Source organism: Hippocampus bargibanti, linkage group LG01 (genome assembly GCF_051943395.1).
Source record: "Hippocampus bargibanti isolate YZ-2025 linkage group LG01, ASM5194339v1, whole genome shotgun sequence".
Classification (NCBI taxonomy): domain Eukaryota; kingdom Metazoa; phylum Chordata; class Actinopteri; order Syngnathiformes; family Syngnathidae; genus Hippocampus; species Hippocampus bargibanti.
Window position 1 is genome coordinate 37,598,791 of NC_142734.1, and position 20,454 is coordinate 37,619,244.

At 44.9% G+C, this 20,454-nt stretch overlaps 1 protein-coding gene across 1 annotated transcript; it reads right to left on the reverse strand.

The window, feature by feature from the left end:
* Nucleotides 1-1,492: 1,492 nt before the first annotated feature.
* On the reverse strand, nt 1,493-19,292 carry vwa5b1 (von Willebrand factor A domain containing 5B1). The gene is given in 23 exon segments (XM_089015524.1): nt 1,493-4,160; nt 4,163-4,373; nt 4,954-5,077; nt 5,438-5,507; nt 5,668-5,739; nt 6,023-6,148; nt 6,252-6,389; nt 6,904-7,188; nt 7,536-7,728; nt 7,897-8,093; nt 8,216-8,405; nt 9,292-9,477; nt 9,854-9,968; nt 10,820-11,022; nt 12,323-12,433; nt 12,959-13,135; nt 13,419-13,543; nt 14,654-14,785; nt 14,997-15,151; nt 15,326-15,545; nt 15,784-15,945; nt 16,543-16,685; nt 19,134-19,292. Coding segments are annotated over 22 exon segments (3,651 nt in total). The 5' UTR covers nt 16,682-16,685; nt 19,134-19,292; the 3' UTR covers nt 1,493-3,840.
* Nucleotides 19,293-20,454: the final 1,162 nt, after the last annotated feature.

Consider the following 20,454-nt stretch of genomic DNA (forward strand, 5'->3'; position numbering starts at 1 on the left):
ATGAGGATGATATGATCTGTATTCTTATGTTTGTTTGAAGTGAAATCAAAGAAAGAAACACACTGGCTTGTTGTCGCGTCACCGGTGTTGCAATTGAAGTTTGGTGGAAGTGGCTTGAGTGCAAGTGAGGGAAGAGCCCAAGAAGTCACGAGTGCTGCAAAAATAAATTGAAGAGTGGCTCTTCTGCTCCCAAAGCGGCCATCTGGAGGAGAACGCTGTGAACCACTGCCGCCCGCTGGCCAACCAGCTCCGTCGGCCACCACCCTGCCAGCAGCAACATTGTCATCCCTTCCTCAATCTACCTCCAGCAAGCAAAAGGCAAACACTCCCCAGCAGAGCCTACAGCCTAGAGCGGCCCACCCCAACTGCATGGAGGATCAACAGCTCAGTGACTATTGCCAAGTGGGGAGGACGATGGGAACGAGGTGAGCATAAAAGGGAAATTGTTTTTTGCTACTTCTTTGAATTGCTGAATCAATGTTCAACTTTTTATGTCACAGTTTGTCTAATTTGCACAATGACTCCTATCATCTTATCTGCTAAAGATGAAAGGAGTGGCTCACCGAGCACACAAAGTGTTGAGGAAGTTGTGTTCGGTTCTCACTGGACCAGTCCCGCGTTCCCGAGCCGCGACAAAAAAGGATCAAATCCAACTGCAATGGACAGTCAACTGCAGGGACTGTACTATAAATAGCCCCCGTCTGCACAATCTTTAAGACTTGAATGCTGCAAGAACTACCACAGTATTCTATTGGACCCTCTACATCAGGGGTGTCGGTCATTTATTTGCCGCGGGCCACATTGTCGTTATGGTTTCCTCTCGAGGGCCATTATGAATTTGGGGAAGCAATTAAAATGTTTCATCCCCTCCACAAATTACATATAGAGCGCACAAATAATCAGAATCAGAATCAGAATCAGAATACCTTTATTCGTCCCGCAATGGGGAAATTTGCAATAACTAGTTTTCAAATCTGAAGTCAAGAATAATGACTGTTATTGTGGTTCACATCCAAAAATATGACATTTTGGTTAGGATTTTAGCAAGCATCGTGGAATTTCACAAGTTGATTTGCTTTCGCGGGCCGAAAAAATGATGGGGCGGGCCAGATTTGGCCCCCGGGCCTTGACTTTGACACCCGTTCTCTACATCACGGTCACTACCTTTTCCAGCACCTTCCCTCCCGTTGGCGCAGTTTAACTATCCGCACGCATAGTCGGTGCATCTGCTCTGTTGTTCATCACTTCTTTAAAAATGGAGTTCTAATTACCTGATTTTCACAAATTAATGAGGAAAATAAAGTTATCAAACCAATTTTGGAATACGCATATCACCAAAGACAACGTCGAAAGCTCTAGAAATACTTTCTAGAGGCACCATATGCGTGTGTCTTTTTTTCAATGATTTACTTTGATTGTACTTTAATTCCAAATAGTATCTTGTTTTTCAGCTAAGGGGAATATACGACTAAAAAGTAAAGTAAGATAGTTTTTTGCTTCCTCATTTTATTACACGCAGCATTCCTGGCAGCGTAGGCATCAGCACAATGACAATATTCATTTTCAAAGGCACACATAGTCAGTTCACCATTACAGCGGCACTACATCACAAAATAAATCATACTTGAGTTTATGACACTGTAAGAACACTCAAAAAGCACTTGTCATTGTAACATCACCAGGGCAACACCGATTAGCCGCCCATGCTCATGCAAGGCAAGTGATGCAATCAGCTACAGACAAGATGAAAAAATACCTGAGTAAAGCAGCACAATGAACAAAATGTCAGGTGAAAGATGCTCGCGAGGCCCCCAAAAGAATCAAGAAACGTGGGGCTTAAATAAGGGACTTAGACGGCGCAGTCATATTTGCAGTCGAGGCACTTGTGGTAACACCGCATGTTAAGGAAGAAATGCTGACTACATTTTCAACTGCCAGTCGGTCACTTACTCCACAACATTCTCACTTTTGGGACACGAGCAAAGTCACATTGAAAATCAACTGTCATCCAATAATTTAAACACTTGCGGCAGCAGCAGCTCTTTGTTGAAGAAGACATTTTAAATGCATTATTTTTCCATTTTCACATAATGGTCAGAAATATTCAGAAAAGTGAACACCTATTGTCTGGTCATTGACATGGAGAAACGATTTTTGGGGGGCTATTCAGATTTTGTTGCAAACAATATCGATATTATCACGCACTAAATAAACATCAAGAACATTATGCTTGACGTCATAAGTCTGTCAGTTTGTTTGTTGAATATTCATATTTAGCTGGCGAGTTCGTCGCTGGGATTGTTGTGGAGATACAAAAACATATTAAGGCTCGTTTTAATATTCTTGGCTAAAGTAGGTCCACGATTTCTCGGGAGTGCTATGCACTACAATGCAGGTTAAAACACACAACCAATTCTTTTTATTGGTGAAAACTTCACGTGGTAGTGAAAAAAACATGGGGATACGTATTTACATTTGGTGCAAACAAAAATCCATCTTGAAAATCGACTTTTCTCATTAAGAACAATTGTTTCTTTGTTGATCATTGAGATTGATATGTATATGTTAAGACATAGCTTATTCCGGAAATGCTAAAATGCAGGGCAGCAAAACGTTTGTTGCTGTTGTTTTTTTTCATCTGAAGACAGATAGATTATGTGATGTGTGATGATGTGACATCTGCAAGGCAAGTGTTCGTGCTCATGTAGTTTACAGGCAAAACAACGAGAGTCAACCATGGCGCTGTTTTGCTTGAACTTTCCACATTCAACCAAGCGCACGTTTAGCACAAGGCCAACGTGTTGAAGTGACTCGCTTTACTTCCATACAACAAAAGTGATTGATGGTCATGCGTGTTGTTTCGACTCAAAGGGATGTCGCCAACGACTGTTATGTCATGCTTATTACAGCTTGTATTTGTCTTCTTTTTTTGCACGTCTGTGCGCTTTTTTCTTTTGGACGTCCAGCTGACTCCATCCAAAATGTCGATTGTACCCTCGACAGGTCACAAGTCAGTCATTGGGAAAATATAGCGATGAAAAAGAATACAGACTAACATTCACACCATCTCTGAGTGGGAACTGAACTCAAACTGCATTCAGGAAAGGAGACCACGACTCCAGCAGTGAAATGGAGCAAATTTTCCAGTGTATAAGTAGCCGCCAACAGCCTTGATTTTTTTCAAAAGATGACCCTGTGCCGCATACTCAAGTAAGTGCGCCTTATATGTGATGTCATATTGAGCCGCTACAGGTCCTACGATTACTGTCAGCGGCCACCGACTCCATTTCCCCCTCTCGAAGAAGTAGCGGCTAACGTCAGCCTCGACTTATAATGTGGTGCGCCTTATATTTGGAAACCTTTTAAATATTCATATATTCTATTTGGAAAACTGAAGGTTATAGTCCGGTGCGCCTTATATATGGGTAAAGTTTGATAATACACCAATCGTTGGCGGTGCGCCTTATACACCGGGAAATAGGGTAGTTCAAACTTTAAAAAATAATCGTGGCTTACAGCGGATGCGTATCACAAAATATGTTTTCTCTCTAAATTAGGAGATTTTCAGGTTGTTTGTGGCATAGTAGGTCAACAAGAGGTTGACGTCTGGAGTAGGGTACGATAAGGAGGCAAAGCGCTACCGATGGTAGCCTACAGTCGTTTTGTTCTTTGCTTGTAGATTGTTTTCATCTGCAAGCATTCGTAAATGTCTCAGTGGAGCAAGACTGTGCATGTCAACCTTCTGACGTTGATATGTTTGTAGGATGTATACACGCACGCACACATTGCTCACAACGCTGACAGACCCCAGAGAGACAAGCGTAGGCGGGTGCAGAAGCATCACACACTGTTGGGGTTGTAACAAAGCATATTTAGCTGCAGGTTGTCATCCCAGTGTCTGAGGATGATGAAGAGCTGGTTGGCCGCCGCCTTGACCGCCGCCACGTCCCGTCCCTCCGGGATGGTCTGGCCGCTGAGCCACGTGCTGGCCTTGGCGGCCAGCAGCTCCCACTCGACAAAGTGGCCGGCGGAGCTGTGCTCCAACCAGGCCAGGGCGACCGCCGTCGCCCACACCAGGCTCTCCGGGTCCGGCGTCTTTCGTCGCGCGCCGCCAGGAGAGCTTGTGTCCCGAGCGCCCGCTTCCGTGTCCACCCGCTGCCCGGGGACGGAGGAGGATCTTTCCAAGCCGATTGTTGCTCACGTGATCCGGAAGTGTCTCCGGCGTGCCGCGTGCTGGAGTGGGACGGGTGTCCCAGGCTGTTGCGGTGGCTGGCAAAGGGGGAAGTCCACTTGAGCTTGTCCATGGGGATGTTGATGGTGTCGCACAGGGCGGGTTCCAGCGGGAAAGCGCCGCAGGCCAACTGAAGCAACGCCTGCGGAATATCAAATGCAATGTTCTTTCATCGTCCAAGGCATGCAGTCTCTTCATTTGCGATGCACGGAATGACGTGACATCGTCTATCTTAGATGGACTAAAAAGATCGAGAAGCGTCGCTGGATGCTCAAGCGAATTTACACCGAGCCGCGTGACGTCCTTTTTTTTGGCGTCCTGCACACGTGTCACATCGCGGACATAAACGAGAACATGAAAAGATGGGAATTAGGCGCAAAATCCAAATTGGGCGTGACTGTCACGTTTTGGTTTGCGACCAACGGGCGGCACTGTGGGACCCCGCCCGCACCTGCGCAGGTCAAAGGACAACTCCCGGCAGGACCATTCCGTCTTTGGTCATTGTTTGTTTCACCCTGTTAAGTTTGTTTCGTCTTGTCATGTTTTACTCCCGCTTTTGTTTGCTACTTTGGATGACATTGTTTGAGATTTTGTTCCTGCCGACTTTCTTGAATACAATTTGTCACGCTGACACGCTGCTTTTTTGGGCTCCACCACCACCACCACAACCCTCTAAAGCATGATCGTCACAGCCTGCAGTTGGCATCGTTGCGATCCCCCACCAGAGGAATGTAGTCCTTGGTCTCGTTGTCACTCTCTCCCGTGGAATCGCCGGACTTGCTGTGGGATCGGCTCATGAATCCTCTGGCTGCTTTTGTCAGGAGACGAGTCCTGCCCAGCGCCAACCTGGCCGAGAAGGCACAGGCCTCAAGTCAACTCAATGCGATTTCGATTGGAGCCCATGTACACCATACGTGATAGAAAGGCATTTCACATCAGGGAACCACAAGTCTAAATGAAAAAAAAAAAAAAAACACTTTCACCCAAGTAACCGCAATTACAATACAAGCAAGCAAAAACTCTCATTGGGGAAGGAGTTTTGAAACCAACAGACGCTTCAAGGGCGGACGGGAAAGCTAGAGAGAGAGAGAGAGACGAGGGGTGGGGAAATGGAGAATTGGGGAAGGCCCGCGGAAACAAAAATGTCTGACTTGGCGTCGACAGCAAGCAGTAGCTTTACAGCAATCATTCATTCCCGCAACCAACCTTGCGGAAAAAGGACTCTCCAAAGATTTCTGAGACTGGTCCGATGTCACCGAAGGACTCCTCTGTGTTCCTAGGAGACCAAGATGAGAGATTGGCGGCTGAAATGACTCACGCTCTCCAGTAGACACGCACACGGCTTGTTTTTGCGCGTTTGCTACTCGCCTACTATGGCACCAAAGAACAATGGTGACAGACATTGAATGAATGAAGTGGCTTTTTCATTGTCGTACCTTCTGCGAAGTTGTATTTCTCCCAGCTGGATGAAGAGGGAGTGCTGCAGGGAACTAGGCCGTCTCCTACGCCTGACACAAGAAAACCCGCAACGTTGGACGTGATTTGGATTTTAACATCGACACAAAGAAGCCACCGCTCGGTTTTATGATACGTAACATAAAAGCCAAACAGTTATAGACCACAGTCATAGGGTGAGCTTAACATTTCATCGAGAAGAAAAAAAGGGTGTGATATCATCTTTGTTCCCCTTCCGAAAGCATAAAAAGTGCATCCTCCATTTGATAACAACAGTCATGTACTAACACGCAATTAAATGAGCCTGCTGGTTACTCCGGATGAAAAGAAACGTACCGTTAGACACGTCTTGAGTTTCTTCCGACACGCCACCAGACTGAGAGCCACCCAATGAGCCAATGGCGTAAGCTTGACTCTTCCTACTTCCTGAACTGGAGCGGAAGCTTCTTTTGAAACCGCGACCTGGATGAGAAAGAACGTCGTGGCAGCATGTCATTTGCGGATCCCCCTTGAAATACGTAGATCCAAATTGAAATCATCCAAATGAAAGAAAGGTGCAACTCACCCAGTTGGATATATTCAATGCATGTCTGCAGATATTCATTGGTGTCCAGATCGACGGGAACAAAGGCAGTGTATTTGCTCAGTATGTTGCAGGCTTTGCTGCTATGAATGGCGTAAACCTTGTATTTCCCGCCGCAGCCTATCAAGCCGCATAAGAATATGCTGTATTAAATCACATTTCACGCCTTCCAGTCTGTGCTATTTAGTGGCGTCTACTTTGTTGTTATGGTTTACAGCATGGGTGTCAAAGGCAAGGCCCGGGGGCCAAATCTGTTTATTTTATTCTGCTTATTCGGCCCGTGAAAGCAAATCAAGCATGTCAAGTGGCGTGATGCCTGCTCAACGTTTCAAATCGTCCCATGTAAACCACAATAACAGTCATTATTTTTTGACTTCAAACTTGAAAGCTACTTATTCATTCTTTTTTGTGTGTGTGTGTGCGCTCTGTATGTAATATGTGGCCCACGAGAGGAAAGGGTAACTTTCCTCAATCATGCAACGATTCCTCCATTGGGTGAGAGGAAAAAATACTGCTGGACACCTTTCAACAATTTCTATTCTATTGACACACACGCTCTTTCAGCCGACATCATGTACTAAATGTCAGAAATTGACCTCTCCTCATCGGAGTGATTGATGGAACTTGACCTCACCGTGCTCAATGTCGCATTCCCTCTCAGCCATGTGCTCAAAGTCATGTATGATGGAGCGTGCGGCCAGATGGTGGAAGGTTTCATTCCCCAGCTCCTCGTGGACCTTCTCCTCGCGTTCCCGCCCCTTCAGGAAGGGCTGGATGTCAAAGAGGACCTCCCACTGGACAGGCTTTCCACAGAGCAGACCTGACACCGCGGCCTTGCACTCCCCTCTCCGCTGGCCCACGTCTGCATTGCGCTTCTCCTGTGGAGTTTCAGCCTGACATAGCTGGTGGCTGTATCCTTCTGCAATCAGGCAGATTGAGTCGAAAAGCGGTAAAGCAAGATCATTTGGCCTGTTTTCAACCTGATACCCAAAATCTGAAAGTGCGGGTGGTCGTAACTCGCACCGGTCATAAATCGGAAGTTACCCGTCTCTTTTTTTTTTTATTTAGAAATGGCATTATCTCATTAAAACAATTGTTAATTATAGGGCAAAGGGGCACGTGCCAAGGCCCCGATAGTACATCCCCCGACCCCTTCCGTGACCGCTTCTACAGAACAGTCCAGTTTCAATGGATTCAAACTGCAGGGGCGCTCAAATCAGAGTTTCCAATCAATGTCTGTGGACTTTGTTTGAGGGTTATTATCACCTGTATCTCCCGCACTTCCTGAAGATGTGAAGCCTGACGACGATCTCGAAGCATCCTCTCCAGCAGTGTTCCGGACCGCGGTCGTTGTTGGCATTTCAAAGCCCGCCTCACCTGACGGGTGCTGCTGGAGTGGAAGGGGAACGCCTGGCGAATCTTCTCTGAATGATGCGGCACAAATGCTGATCAGCTGAGGCTGTAAATAAAACGTGAATGTGAAGGTTTCACGCAAACGAATGAACAACATATTTCACGTTTCCGCTCGCACCACTTTAACGTACTTGTTATCCAGTAAAAATGTTTCCAAAAATGTCAGGGTTTTAAAGTCAGTCTATATTTTCCTTCCAGTCAATGTCTGGCTTACCTGGTCGTCTCTCTTCCATTGGGTCTCAAGCTGTGGATTCGTGGTTCTAATCAGCTCCTGGACTTTGGCTCGCCGAAGAGGATTCTTTGGCATGACAGAACTGGGATCACTGGATGTGTACTTCTTAGCTGGAACGTGCTCGGCTATCTGGTTGGTGCTGTACGCTCGCCTTCGTGCTGATGTCTGATCGTCCAATGCTGACAATGGATCACACCGGACAAGAAAAACAGTCGAGTGAAGACTTGTCATGAATTGGCTTGCGGTGCTGCCATTTTGGCTCCCTTAGGGAATGAGTTAGTGAGCTTTGCGAGGCTCTTACCAAAGTCATTTTCCATAGCGGCATTCATCAAGGATTCCTGGTTGGAATCATGGTGGCCCGCACTCGGTGTTTGTCTGTAAGATGCCTGATCGTCAGCAGAGTTCTTCAGCGGATCCTCGTCTTGGGAGTGATAAAAAACGGAGCTGCCAGAGCCAACCGAGCGCATCATGCTGTATCGTCGTCTTTTGTCCTGTTGATGGTGACACGGGTGTATTGAGGAGCCATTCTTGTTTGATTGCTTAAAGATCAAGAGGGTTTATACTTCCACACATGCTGTGGTTTTCCTTGACAAAATTCCATCGACACAACAGCAACAAAGCACAACATTATGACCACTCACAGTGTCTCATGTGTGACTTTTCACAGAGCAACATGATAGAAATGACATTTTGCCACCAGTGTTTTGGATCACCATCTAATACAGTAAAGTCTCGTTATATCGATATCGGATATATCGATAGTCCCGGTTATATCGATACAATTTCTATGCACGCACGGAGAAAATTACATGCAAACAGGGTCGGATATATCGATAGTCCCGGTTATATCGATATTTTTTCGGACTCCCTTGAATATCGATATAACGAGACTTTACTGTAGTAGCTTATGACTTTCCAAATGTTCCTGGCAATCGTTTTTTTTTCCTCTTGCCACAAGCCATGAGCCTCGATACTTCAGCATCTCACCCATGTACTATGTTTAGTCAATAACCAAAATCCAGTGCAGTTGTCAGCATCCATGTAAAGACATTGCCACGCATTCAGTCTACACTAGTAGACAACTTCAACTTTCACCCTACAATCTCCTGAGGAAAAACTTGAATGTTCTTTTTTTTCAATGAAGTTTGAAACAAAAATACGGACAAATGTCTTGAATTGACTGGCATCCATTTTCAGACCCTCCTTACCCTGTCAGTTGGGGTGGGGGGGGGGGGGGGCAATTCACAAATAAATATCCATCTACCTACGAGCTGAACCGCTTTATGAGGGCCCCCGCAATTCTGTGACACGAATTACAAAGAAAGAAGTGAAATGTTTTGCTCGGACCACCCCCATGACCCAAAATATCCTACTTACAGATTTAGGGTTGGCGTGATATCGTGTGGCATCGCATACCACGGCGTAACCAATGAGACTGTCCCCGGGGTACAGGAAGGTGTTGCCCACCGGTGAAAGGAGGACCTCTTTGGTCTCAGGAAAAAGCCAATCAATGGAAATGTCAGTGAGGACAGGACACATGGTCTTCTTCAGAGTCTTTATCATCTGCAATGACAACATTGTTGACGGTTTCTCACAAGCCCGGAAATTGTCAGGACATTGTTGGGCTAGTCATTGTTTCTCACCTGTATTTTTATCTATTTATCTATCCTCAAGGCATCACTGAATTTGCCTCTAACAAATAACAAACACAGTCTTTTACAACTGAATGAAATCTTTTTGAGAGAGTTTCAACCCAACAACTCTTTTTGATGACGATCAACGTGGATACGTGGCATCTTTACAACTCTATTTTACATTCCAACAGAACTATCTGTCAACACAGCGTTGGAGCATAAATACTTGAATTTTCCAACCAACGCGGGCCGGTGACGTCCTAGCTCAAAGCTGTCTGGAAGATCTGGAAAAGGACCTGACCTACCCTTGGTTGGAGCCTTTCGCCTTCGGCCAGAAACTCAGCTGTTCCTCTGGAAACGGCTGCAAGTTCACGCACCATCCTTCTGCAAGCATTCTGCCCGATGCCGAAGGTAAAGCATCTGCGCCAACATAACTTATGCATGAACGGTGAAAGATGCTGCGGTCAAGCATTGAATATCAAAACAATCCCCACACTGTTTATCAACTAGGTCGGTGAAATCCTTTCTCACGGTGAAATCCTGGCTCCGGCTTTTCTGTATGTTTTTTGTTTTTCGCTCTTGGCTTTGCTACGGGTATTCCAGCTTCCTCTCACAGTCAAGAAACATGTGTGTTGGCTTCATTGGTTTGTCGCTATTGAGAATATGCATGGTGCACATTGGCTGTCGGCCCAAAGTCAGCCGCTGTCGTCTCCAGCACGCCCGTGAAGAAGAACACGAATACCAAACAGATTCATTGTCTAAAATTGACTTTTGAGAAAAGTATTTCAGTTCGGATTGGCATAAACCAAATCCGAACCGCGGACAAAAACAACCTTGGGATGAAATAAAAACAGCCCCAATAAAATGTAAATGTCACAGGACAGAAAGAGAGATTGATCGATATCTGAAGTGGCAGGCTCGGCGCGTATGACAATTTTCATTCAAAAACGAGTAGACCAAGGCATTTAAGTAGGCCTAATCCATTTCCGTCGAGACTCTCCTCAAATATTTGGAGACTTTGCAGCCTAGCGAGAAAACGAGATGATTTCCCACAATGCTGACTCTATTTTGCCTTTGACGTTTTATCAGTCAGACGTTGTTTCAGTTTCCACCTTCACTGATTACATTTTGATGAGCTCCTGCAATGAGTAGCCGTTGCAATTAAACCCTGCCAATTGTTCAAAAGCTTCTCTGTGGGGGCAAGAGGACATCGTGAGCGTGCGCAGTGTACAAAACGAGCAGAAACACATACACATACGTAGTTCAGCTACCTGACGTAGCGCGCATGACTGCGCACCAGCTCGATAACTTGGCCCGTGTTGCTCACCGCGCCGTCAGTCAGCAGAAAAAGCAAACGGGGGTGTCCAGGAAACATCGGCTGTCTCAGAATCCATTTGAGGGGTGCCAAGATGTTTGTACCCCCCATGTCGGCTCGGATCTTGCGAACGTACTCACAAGCCAAGGCTAGGGCTTCCTGGAGCATATTTGGAGGAGGAGTGAAGGAGGGTACCATCAAAACCAAGATATATATATATATATATATATATATATATATATATATATATATATATATATATATATATATATATATTGTCCAAACGGGGGAAATTCCAATTTACACTAACAAGCAGGAAAAGTAGAAGAGTGGTTGGCACGATTGCCTCACAGCCAGAAGGTACCGAGATCAGATCTGTCGTGATGGAACTTGACTGTTCTCCATATTTTTGTGGCTTCACTTTGGGCACTCAAACTTCTTCTTCCAAATGTTCTGTTTGTTGACTATTCAGTCGTGTGTCATAACGCAGGAATTTACAGTGTTTGGTTTTGATAAACGTGCGCGTTACGTTTTTATATGCGAAAATGACGGAAAACACTACCGTGAGGATCATAAAAGAAAATGTTTTTTTTTGTTGTCCATCTTATTTCTCCTGATACCCCACTTCAGCTCTTGAGTAATTTCTCTGCTTTTGCTTCAGTCCAATAACCATCCTCAAAAGCTCCCCATTGCCCTCACCACTGAAGCGGACTGATCTGAAATACAATACAAAGCGCCACAAAATAGCTACATTTTGCAATCCTGCATAGGAGGACAAATACGTTGTGACTTTAAGGATCCACTTTCATATTTAGAAACAATTGACAATTAGCCACAGGCATTTGTTTTAATTCCACGGCTTTGTGCTCGGAACCTTCCAACGATGCTTGAGGCCTCAGAAATGGTCTCCCCCTTCGGTCATTTTTACAAATTTGTGACTAGGTTTATGAGTCGATGGTTGAAAGGCTGTCATTTGCAAAGGCCCTGACGGGTGTACCCCGAACTGGTTGCCAGGCAATCGCAGGGCACAACCATTCTATGCTCACATTCCACCTAAGTAAGGCAAACTTTGGAGTGCTCCATTAAGCAGCCAGGCATGTTTCGGAGATGTGGGGGGTAAGCAAAGTACCCGTAAAACAATACATACAGGCATGGGGAGAACATGCAAACAAGAAGGCTGGAATTGGACCCAGCACCTCCGCACCGTGAGGCGGATGTGCTAACCACTGTGCACTGTTCCAGAACACGAGGATTCAAAATTATGAGCAATCCAGTTATTCAATCAGCTTTGCTTTCAAATATCGGAAGTACATACATGTGCTGAACATACTAAGACAACACGTTGGTCAAATGCGATGATCAAAGTAAACACGCTTTACAGCAATGTATGCGATTCACATTCAAGCAGGCGGAAGCAGTGAAAATAACAACAAAAGACAACAAGTATCACATGCAACACCTCTTGGTAGTTTTGACTGCTGGAAAAAAGAGATTTGAAGGTAGAGCCAAAGCTTATCACGTTGAAGAGGCAGCCTGGCACGAGACTCTTGAGAATGACCACCATGGCATCCTGGAACAGAACGACATCTCAACTGTGTGAGCAGCGTGTGGAAATAAACTGCGGAAGTAAATAAGCTCAGACGAAACCGAGCTCTTGTGCTGACCAAAAGGGTTGCGAACACCGCAACGCTGCTGCAGCAAGCAAGCAACGGGCTCATCATGAGAGAAGAAAATAGGCCACGGTGAAAACTACCCCTTGCCACTGGTAACTTGCGTTGTCACAGTTACCTTGAAAGAGCCACTTTAGTTGAGCTACTTCATTTTAAACAGATTTTCTTGAACAGCGCCATTCAAATGTTGCCGACATTAAATTGTCAACCATTTAACTGAAAGTAAGAGTGACATTTAACAACGACTGTCTTTAAAGGCAGTCTGACATATTGACCATTCATATTGTCATGGCAACTCTATTATTTATAACATACATTGTGTAAAAAGGTTCAATGTGGGAACCTCAGACAGTCTCACAGCTTCATGCGTCAGACGAAATGGCCTCAGCTCCTTCTCCTGCGCGACAAAACTATCTAATAATTACCTTGACACGGCTGATATTGACACCGCTCATGCTGCCGCTGCGGTCAATGAGGAAGATGAACTCTCCGTGCACCTTCCTCAGGTCGGAGTTGGCAGGCTTGAGGTTGGGACAAAAGTTGAGCATGACCACAGGGTTGTGGAGGATGTCCTTGTGCAGACGCCTGCGGATGGCCTCCACCTATGGAACATAGAGGAGACGTGACGGCTGATGAGCCAAATTCCGAGCCGAGTGCCGGTGGGTCCATTGGCGAGTTTCCGTGGAAACGCAATTTGATGGCATTCAAGTGTGACCGCACGGGCGAAAGACAATTTGAACTGAAAATGTAGCCACTTACAATCACAATAGCATGATAGTGACATACATCTTCAAAAAGCTTGACTGTAAATATGCCGTTTGCTGATGCGGACAATCACATATGCGGTGATGTGCGTCTCACGCAGGCATTCAGCGCAGCTCTTACCTTCCTCTCATTGCTGGAGTCCTTCTTTGTGGCCTTGATGAAGTCGCTGCGGCCACGGATGAACTCATCATATTCATCCTGCGTCATGTCGCCGCTCTCGATGAGCACTTGAGGCACGTGAGGTTCTGCAGGAAAGTACATTGTGCCGCGCTAAGTCACCGGTGTCGGAATGGTTCGGATACAAAATCATCCGCACGGTTTATTTACAGCAAGTCAGTGTGGGAAGTGAGAAAAGACTATCACCAGCCCAAAAAAACACGTGGTTTCTCATTCGCTTCATGATCTCCTGTCCTTTCTATGGTATCTGATTGATTGACCGTGTCCTTTGTCAGCTACGCCCTCTGGGCCCAGGGCGCTAATCTTTTCCTGAATGGCTTTGGACGCACACTCTGCACATTTAAATCACAAATGCACTCTGCCTCTGTTTTTTTTTTTACAAACATCAACATACGACAAAAGAAGGAGAAAAACAACATCGTAGTCAAATGTGGAAAAAGAAAGCAAAACAAAACAAGTAAAAAATATCTTCACGAGCATCAAACCGAGTCCAGTTTAATGATGTCTAGTCTCTCTCAATGGAGGAATAAATCAGGGTTTTATAATGAGAATGGAATAATTTGGAACTTTTTCAGTGATATTTATGAATTAAGGATGAGGTTGAGGAACCGGTGGATTTTTTTTCCCCTAAAATGTCATGGTTATAAATTACAACACGTGGTACAATATAACAAGCGTTTAGGGGTCAAATGAAAAGGCAAAAAAAAGGAACTTATTTCTAAACCCTAATGTGCTGGGCAAATGGCAAGATCATGTTTCAACTCAACAGCAAAAATGGCTCTTGGAACGCATCAAGCAAATTTCGATCCCACTTGGATGAAAATGGTCTTTTGAGCAGTCTCATCTATCCGTCCATCCACTGATCCATGTGTCAAAATTGGCCGCCCCCAGCTGTTGCTGCGTTTGCCAACAAAGCCTCCGTGAGACGATTGCGGATCAACCGAGAAGGTTGCTGACTCGGGGAGACGAGCGGCCCGCAGCTGCTTTTCAACAAGATGACACCGGGAGAGAAACAGAACAACAAAGACATCTCAACCCACGCAACGGCATCCTCCGCTGGACGAAAAGCAAGGACTTTGTTGCCGCCTTCATACATTCGACACAAAACACACAAATGCATCAACAGTAGCCTGGAGTGAACGCTCAACCGAGGAGAGTGTGACCTTGTAGAGACGCACCGCTTGGGTAGATGAGGATCTTAACAGGACAGTCATAAGTGTACTTGTCCGCCAGAGTGATGACCACACTGGTGGCCGAACGGGCCATGGGGTCAGCATCTGCTCGGATGGCGTGAGACGGGCTCTCCACACCTACACAAATATCAACAATCGTGTCATTGACATTGTTTTCCCTTCAACCTTCATCTGTCTCTTGAACGTAAACATGATATCATGAGTCAGTCCAGTTGCGACCTCCATCGGAGAGGTTTGTATTTGATATTTGTGTCATAAGTCCTAACTCCTGAATGCTGACGGAAGAGAAAACCTGTACTCTGATTTATTTTTTTTCTGCACTTCTGACCTGCGAGAAGGTAGGGGCCTCGTATCTCCAGCTGGAAGTTGAATTGATAATCCATGGAGTTGATGGCCTCATCCTCCAATAGAGCCAACAAGCAAAAATGAGCCGGGGTGGGAGCACCATCGTTTGTGCTGGAGCCACACTGATATTTATCTCTCCTAAAAGAAAGGAAACACTGACTGGAAAAGCGCACGTTTAACCACTCGTGGCCACACAGCCAATTTTCTCCTTGAAATAGGAATTGACTTCATTCAACTAAATTCCCAGTTCAAGCACACAAATAGAAATCTAGAAAAAGCATCAAATGATGACAGTTGCTCTGCATGTCTTACATTCTGGAGAAGTTTGGAGATAATCCCTGTTCCTCATTGATGCTCCTTTGTACACGGGGAGTGCACACTTGAGGTGTGGTCACACTGATGCCGCCGGTGGGAAGAGTGGACAGCTCACAGGATGTACTGACCAGAATTTGGACAGTTTCCAAGGGAGGAATGATCCCGAGATTTACTACAAGCACTGTCCTCTCCAATTCCTCATCCAGAAGTATGTGTCCTGGAAGACCAACTACATACATTAGTTCTTCTCCATTTTCGTTTTTTTCTTTTCAGATGGCGATTCTACCGGTAATTAAAACACATCTCTTGAGCCAGATGATTTTATTGCATGCGTCCACTTGACAAAATAAAATGTATCATTCCATTGTTTTCATTGCAGGAGCCAAGATAAAGGGTACCTTTAGTCCATAAAACAGCCAAAGAGACAGGAGACAGTAGAAAGACAGCAAACTCACCAACGCCACTTGGCGGAGCGCCATTTGGTGTGTTGCCTGAATTGTCATAACAGTCATCAATCTTGGCTTTGTCCTTAATTTGCAGTGTGATAATCTGACTGGAGATCATAGCTTCAAAACCCACAACGATAGTTTTTTCCTCCAGTGGATAGATGAAGATACCTGCAAGGCCAGCCGGCAGGAAATACATTTGTTGCATCATCTAATGATGCCTATTGATAGAGATTAGACAGATTAAGAAGTTATCATATTTAAAAGTTTCATCCCGTTATATGCTTAGTCAACATGTGTGACTCGAATACACAATTGAAGCACAGACAACCTGAGGTCAATCAGGTCAACAGACACGGCTTGTTAAACTGTCATCTTCATCTAGGAGAGCTGGCCTTGGACACAATTTAGAACTTGGGAAACTCCTTATCACAGGGTGAGCTCATTAGCCAGGTTACAAATTTATCAGTTCATGGAAAAGACAATGTTTTATTGTTGACAGCTGTTGGGGTTCAGAACGTTCCAGGGGTGTGGCATTCTCATCAAAAAAAAAACTATGTTTTACTAATGTATCGCTTTGATTTGCATATACTCTCAATTAATAGCTTGGCAGAGGGCTGCAGAATTCAGAAGTCTGTAATGAATGGCTGCGTCTCCTGCCGGCAGTAAAAGACAATCTTCCTGGGTCCGAGCCTTCGTCCACAGTGTCCGATCGAACATCTCTGACAGTTATTAAGAGGATTTAAAAAATGAATGAAATAAACGTACCTTCAATGGCGTGATCCTCAATATTTTCATATGTCATGGAAGCGGTCATGGCCTGAGTGTAGCCCCTGACGCAGGAAGTGATGTCAGCGACACTGAGAGGTAGAGGACAACGATTCTCCTTGTTGATGAGTCCGGGCATGGCACTGCCGTTAAGAGTGTTCACATGATAGAGAGAAACAATCATGAAATGAAGACTCCTTATGTTATGGCTAGGTGAAAAGAGAACGCCACGGAACCTCACGGATCGATTAGAATCCGTCGGGAGACGCACGTGCACCTGTAATGTGTTTTTTAATGTTCCTATACTGGAGGTAGGGTACTGGAAATATAAATGATAGGTTACAGGTTAAAAGGCATAAAAGCTTGATGTCACAAATGGAAACATTCTATTCTTGTTGTATTTGTTTCAACCATGGCTGGGCGTGCCATATGATAAGAACAGGTGATCATGTGAAATTGATCGTGGATCGTTCATGTTTTAAAGCCATTGAGTGAAAAAATGGAGTCCCTTCATTGGTTTCATCTGCAGGCGCACGGTGGATTCACCCTGAACTAGTTTGCAGTCTCAAAAAAAGAACATGTCTCATTAGCGATTGACAGTTAAGCAACAGGTTCTTTCTATCAAAATTCCTTCTGAAACATGAATTCAAAGTATGTGGAGAAAGATGATTCTATCACTGTCTAGATTTGTGGGATTGTATCATCTTATTTACATAAGTGCATCGCAGTAAATGCATTGAATGATGTAGCCTAAAAAAGACACTTCAAAGCTACAAAAGGAGAGGATAGCTAACAAACTGCTTTCTGTGAGCGATGGGCAAAGATATGTGCAGAAAAGTGCCGCGTTCCCAATTATGATCATGAATCAATAAAATCCCGCATGGCTCTTGCGCACGGCCCATCATTGTTCATGCTGCATCCTGCACCTGCAAACCAGGGCGTGCACACAACAGAGCTCCATCACAAGGCTTGATGGGATTTTATGACGAAAGCCATTTCCATAGAGACGGCTCATCTTGCTCATCCACATGCTGACCAAAAGTGAGCCAGCAGCCTCTCGGCTTTCAAGCCACAACAGAAGACGTCTACGCAGCCCAATCAAGTCTCGCATCGACTGGATTAAAAGCACTTCTTGCAGAGGTGGTCCAGACGGGAGGTGTTGAGTGATTTGCTGTTGTGTGTCCACAAAAAAAGTCATGGTTGACTCTCAATGACTATTCAACAACAAAATTAAACATATTTTTTGGGTGCAGAAATTCATCGCAAGTGTAAGAACAGGCTACAAATATTGGAAGCGGTCGCTAATATTTTATACCTCCTACGCGTTAAAATGAAACAAAGCGGCCAGGGGAACTGTGGCCATGAATGGGAGATGTATTATCATAGACAACATACTGCCTAGTGTATTAAGGCTTTGTGAACTTAATGCCTATTGAATAAGTTCACTCTTAAAAAAATTCTAACCAGCTACTCGGAAATGGCATCATTTTTCCCATACCGGAGACAAGATGTGCTCTTCAACAGATGATTCTTTCCCTTTTTAATGTTCTTCTTTTTCGATCAGTCTTGATATATGGAGCAGCTTTTTTCCCAAAGGTGCATACAGCAAGCAGAACTTCAGAATTTATTGCAAATTTCATCTGAACAGCGACCTTGTCTTCTTTGCAAACAAAAGTGGTTTCATCATGACACACAGTCGAGGTAATTCCAGACACCTAATTGCATTCTCTGGTATTTAGGGATATACATGTGGGGGGGGGGGGGCATTTATTCAATCCAATAGATGATGTCCGCTGTCTGAATTGAGAAACGGCATCTATTAGCGCAGGGATCACTTACGATCGCCACCACAGACATAAACAATTACGCTTCTTTCTTCGATGGCGGCTTTGCCCTCGCTCTGTATGCCATTGTTAAATAAATATAGCTCTCTAAACAGTGTCAATCAAATCTGAGCATAATCATCTTGGTAAAGGCTAAAGCACTCGTTTAGACAACTATTGTATTTGTGTTCAATAGATGGTACAAGTGGCCTCATCATGCGGCAGGTTGTTGTGGAGGCCTACTATTGTTAGCCTATATTGATCTCGATTGAACTGTCGAGGCAGTGTAACTGTCATGGTGAGTTACCGCATTGAGAAACCTGGCAAGAAATAGCAGCCATGCACAAACACAGCCTAAAAGATAACACGCTTTGCAGTCTTCTCACGTTTTGGTCTTTAGTATTTTGATACCTGTGCACCCCCCCCACCCCCTTGCTCACATGACTTACAACTCGAAGGCTTTTACATCAGTCTAGTCTCAAGTCATTAGTCAAAACAGCACGCCGCTGCTGTGGTAACCACCAGTTGATAGGCATCTGGAAGATGGGTGCAGCATCTGGACCAACAAGATCCACAAGAGACCGCTTTTAATCATCTCCCTGACATTTTCCACATTATTCGACACAAATGAAAGAATGAAAGCGGGTGAGTGAGAATGAGAGAGAGAGAGAGAGAGAGAGAGAGAGAGAGAGTGACAAAGAGAGAGAGAGAGACTGCACATATACAGTACATTCATTCAAAGCCAAATGAGGCCAGCCGTGGTCTTACCTTTCATCTGTGTCAACAAGGCGGCACTGAGGAGCTCTCTGACTCACAAGTCCACTTAGGATGAAATATATCTTCCCACCTCACCGTCCACGCTCTTTCAGCTGTGTGTTTCGTTCCACAGCCTGCGAGGAAGCAGACTGTTGCTACAGGTGGTGGCAGAAGCAAGCCTGCTTGGGAGAGAAAAAGAAGGATGCTGCAGCACTTTACATCAAGCACAGCAACATGTGGTTAAAAAATTTTCCTCCTCCTCTCAGTGCTTCTGAGAGAGAGAGAGAGAGAGAGAGAGAGAGAGAGAGAGAGAGAGAGAGAGAGAGAGAGAGAGAGAGAGAGAGAGAGAGAGAGAGAGAGAGAGAGAGAGAGAGAGAGAGAGAGAGACAGAAGGGAGGGCAAACCTGCAAAGCAGCTCTATCCTTATGCTCTCACATGCACAAGCCACTCCATTCAGTGTTCCATCATACAGTATGTAGTGTCAATGATAAGAGTAATCATGGGGTGTGCGTGGGGGAAAATAGAGAGGGAAACTTCTTGGTGTGGAGTGGGCATGAGCATGAAGTTTCACCATCATCAAAACCTTTGGCCTGGAAGACCCAACCTACATTCATTCCAAAAATACATGGAAGTCTTCCCGTCAGACTTTCTTAGTTCTTATGAGTTGAAGACGTTTTTGGTTTTTTTTTTTCATCATACAACGGTCAGCTTTTTTGATTTTTTGATTTTTTTGTTTTGTTTTTGCGTGAAGAACAAAAAACTGGGACAAAAGCTGCTAGTTTTGGCTGTCACTTCAGCCTTCACCTGAGCTGTCAGCGTCATGGCTTTCGTATTACATGTTGATGGAGCCACGTCTGTGAAAGGACAAGCATGCTCCAGCATACCCAGAATGCATTGCTTTGATGACAGCAAGGGGTTGGAACACAGGATAACTCATTTTCAACAAGTTACGGCAAGCACAACAAGAATCAGTTGGCGTGAAAGTTGACAGACTGGCGATGATACATGTCTGCCAACTGAAGCAGCAAAACTTGAAGTGCAAAGTGGCAATCCATCCCTAAAGAGTCAAAAATAAATGAATACAGGTTGAAAAAGATTTTGAAATGCCAAAAGAAAACTCAACCCAAGCACAAATATAAACTGAGAAGAAGGAGGGTGACTGGCAGTTGAAAGAAAGTCCAGGTCAGATGGGAAAAGGTTGGCGTCCCACCATGAATTACCTCTAAGGACCCTTTTCCTCGTCTCTCAAGATGGTTTTAGTGTTTCAAATGTTGCGTGGGTGTTTGGCTGCCTTGCTGTTTTGTTACCACGTGGTTTGACGCATCTGTTTTCT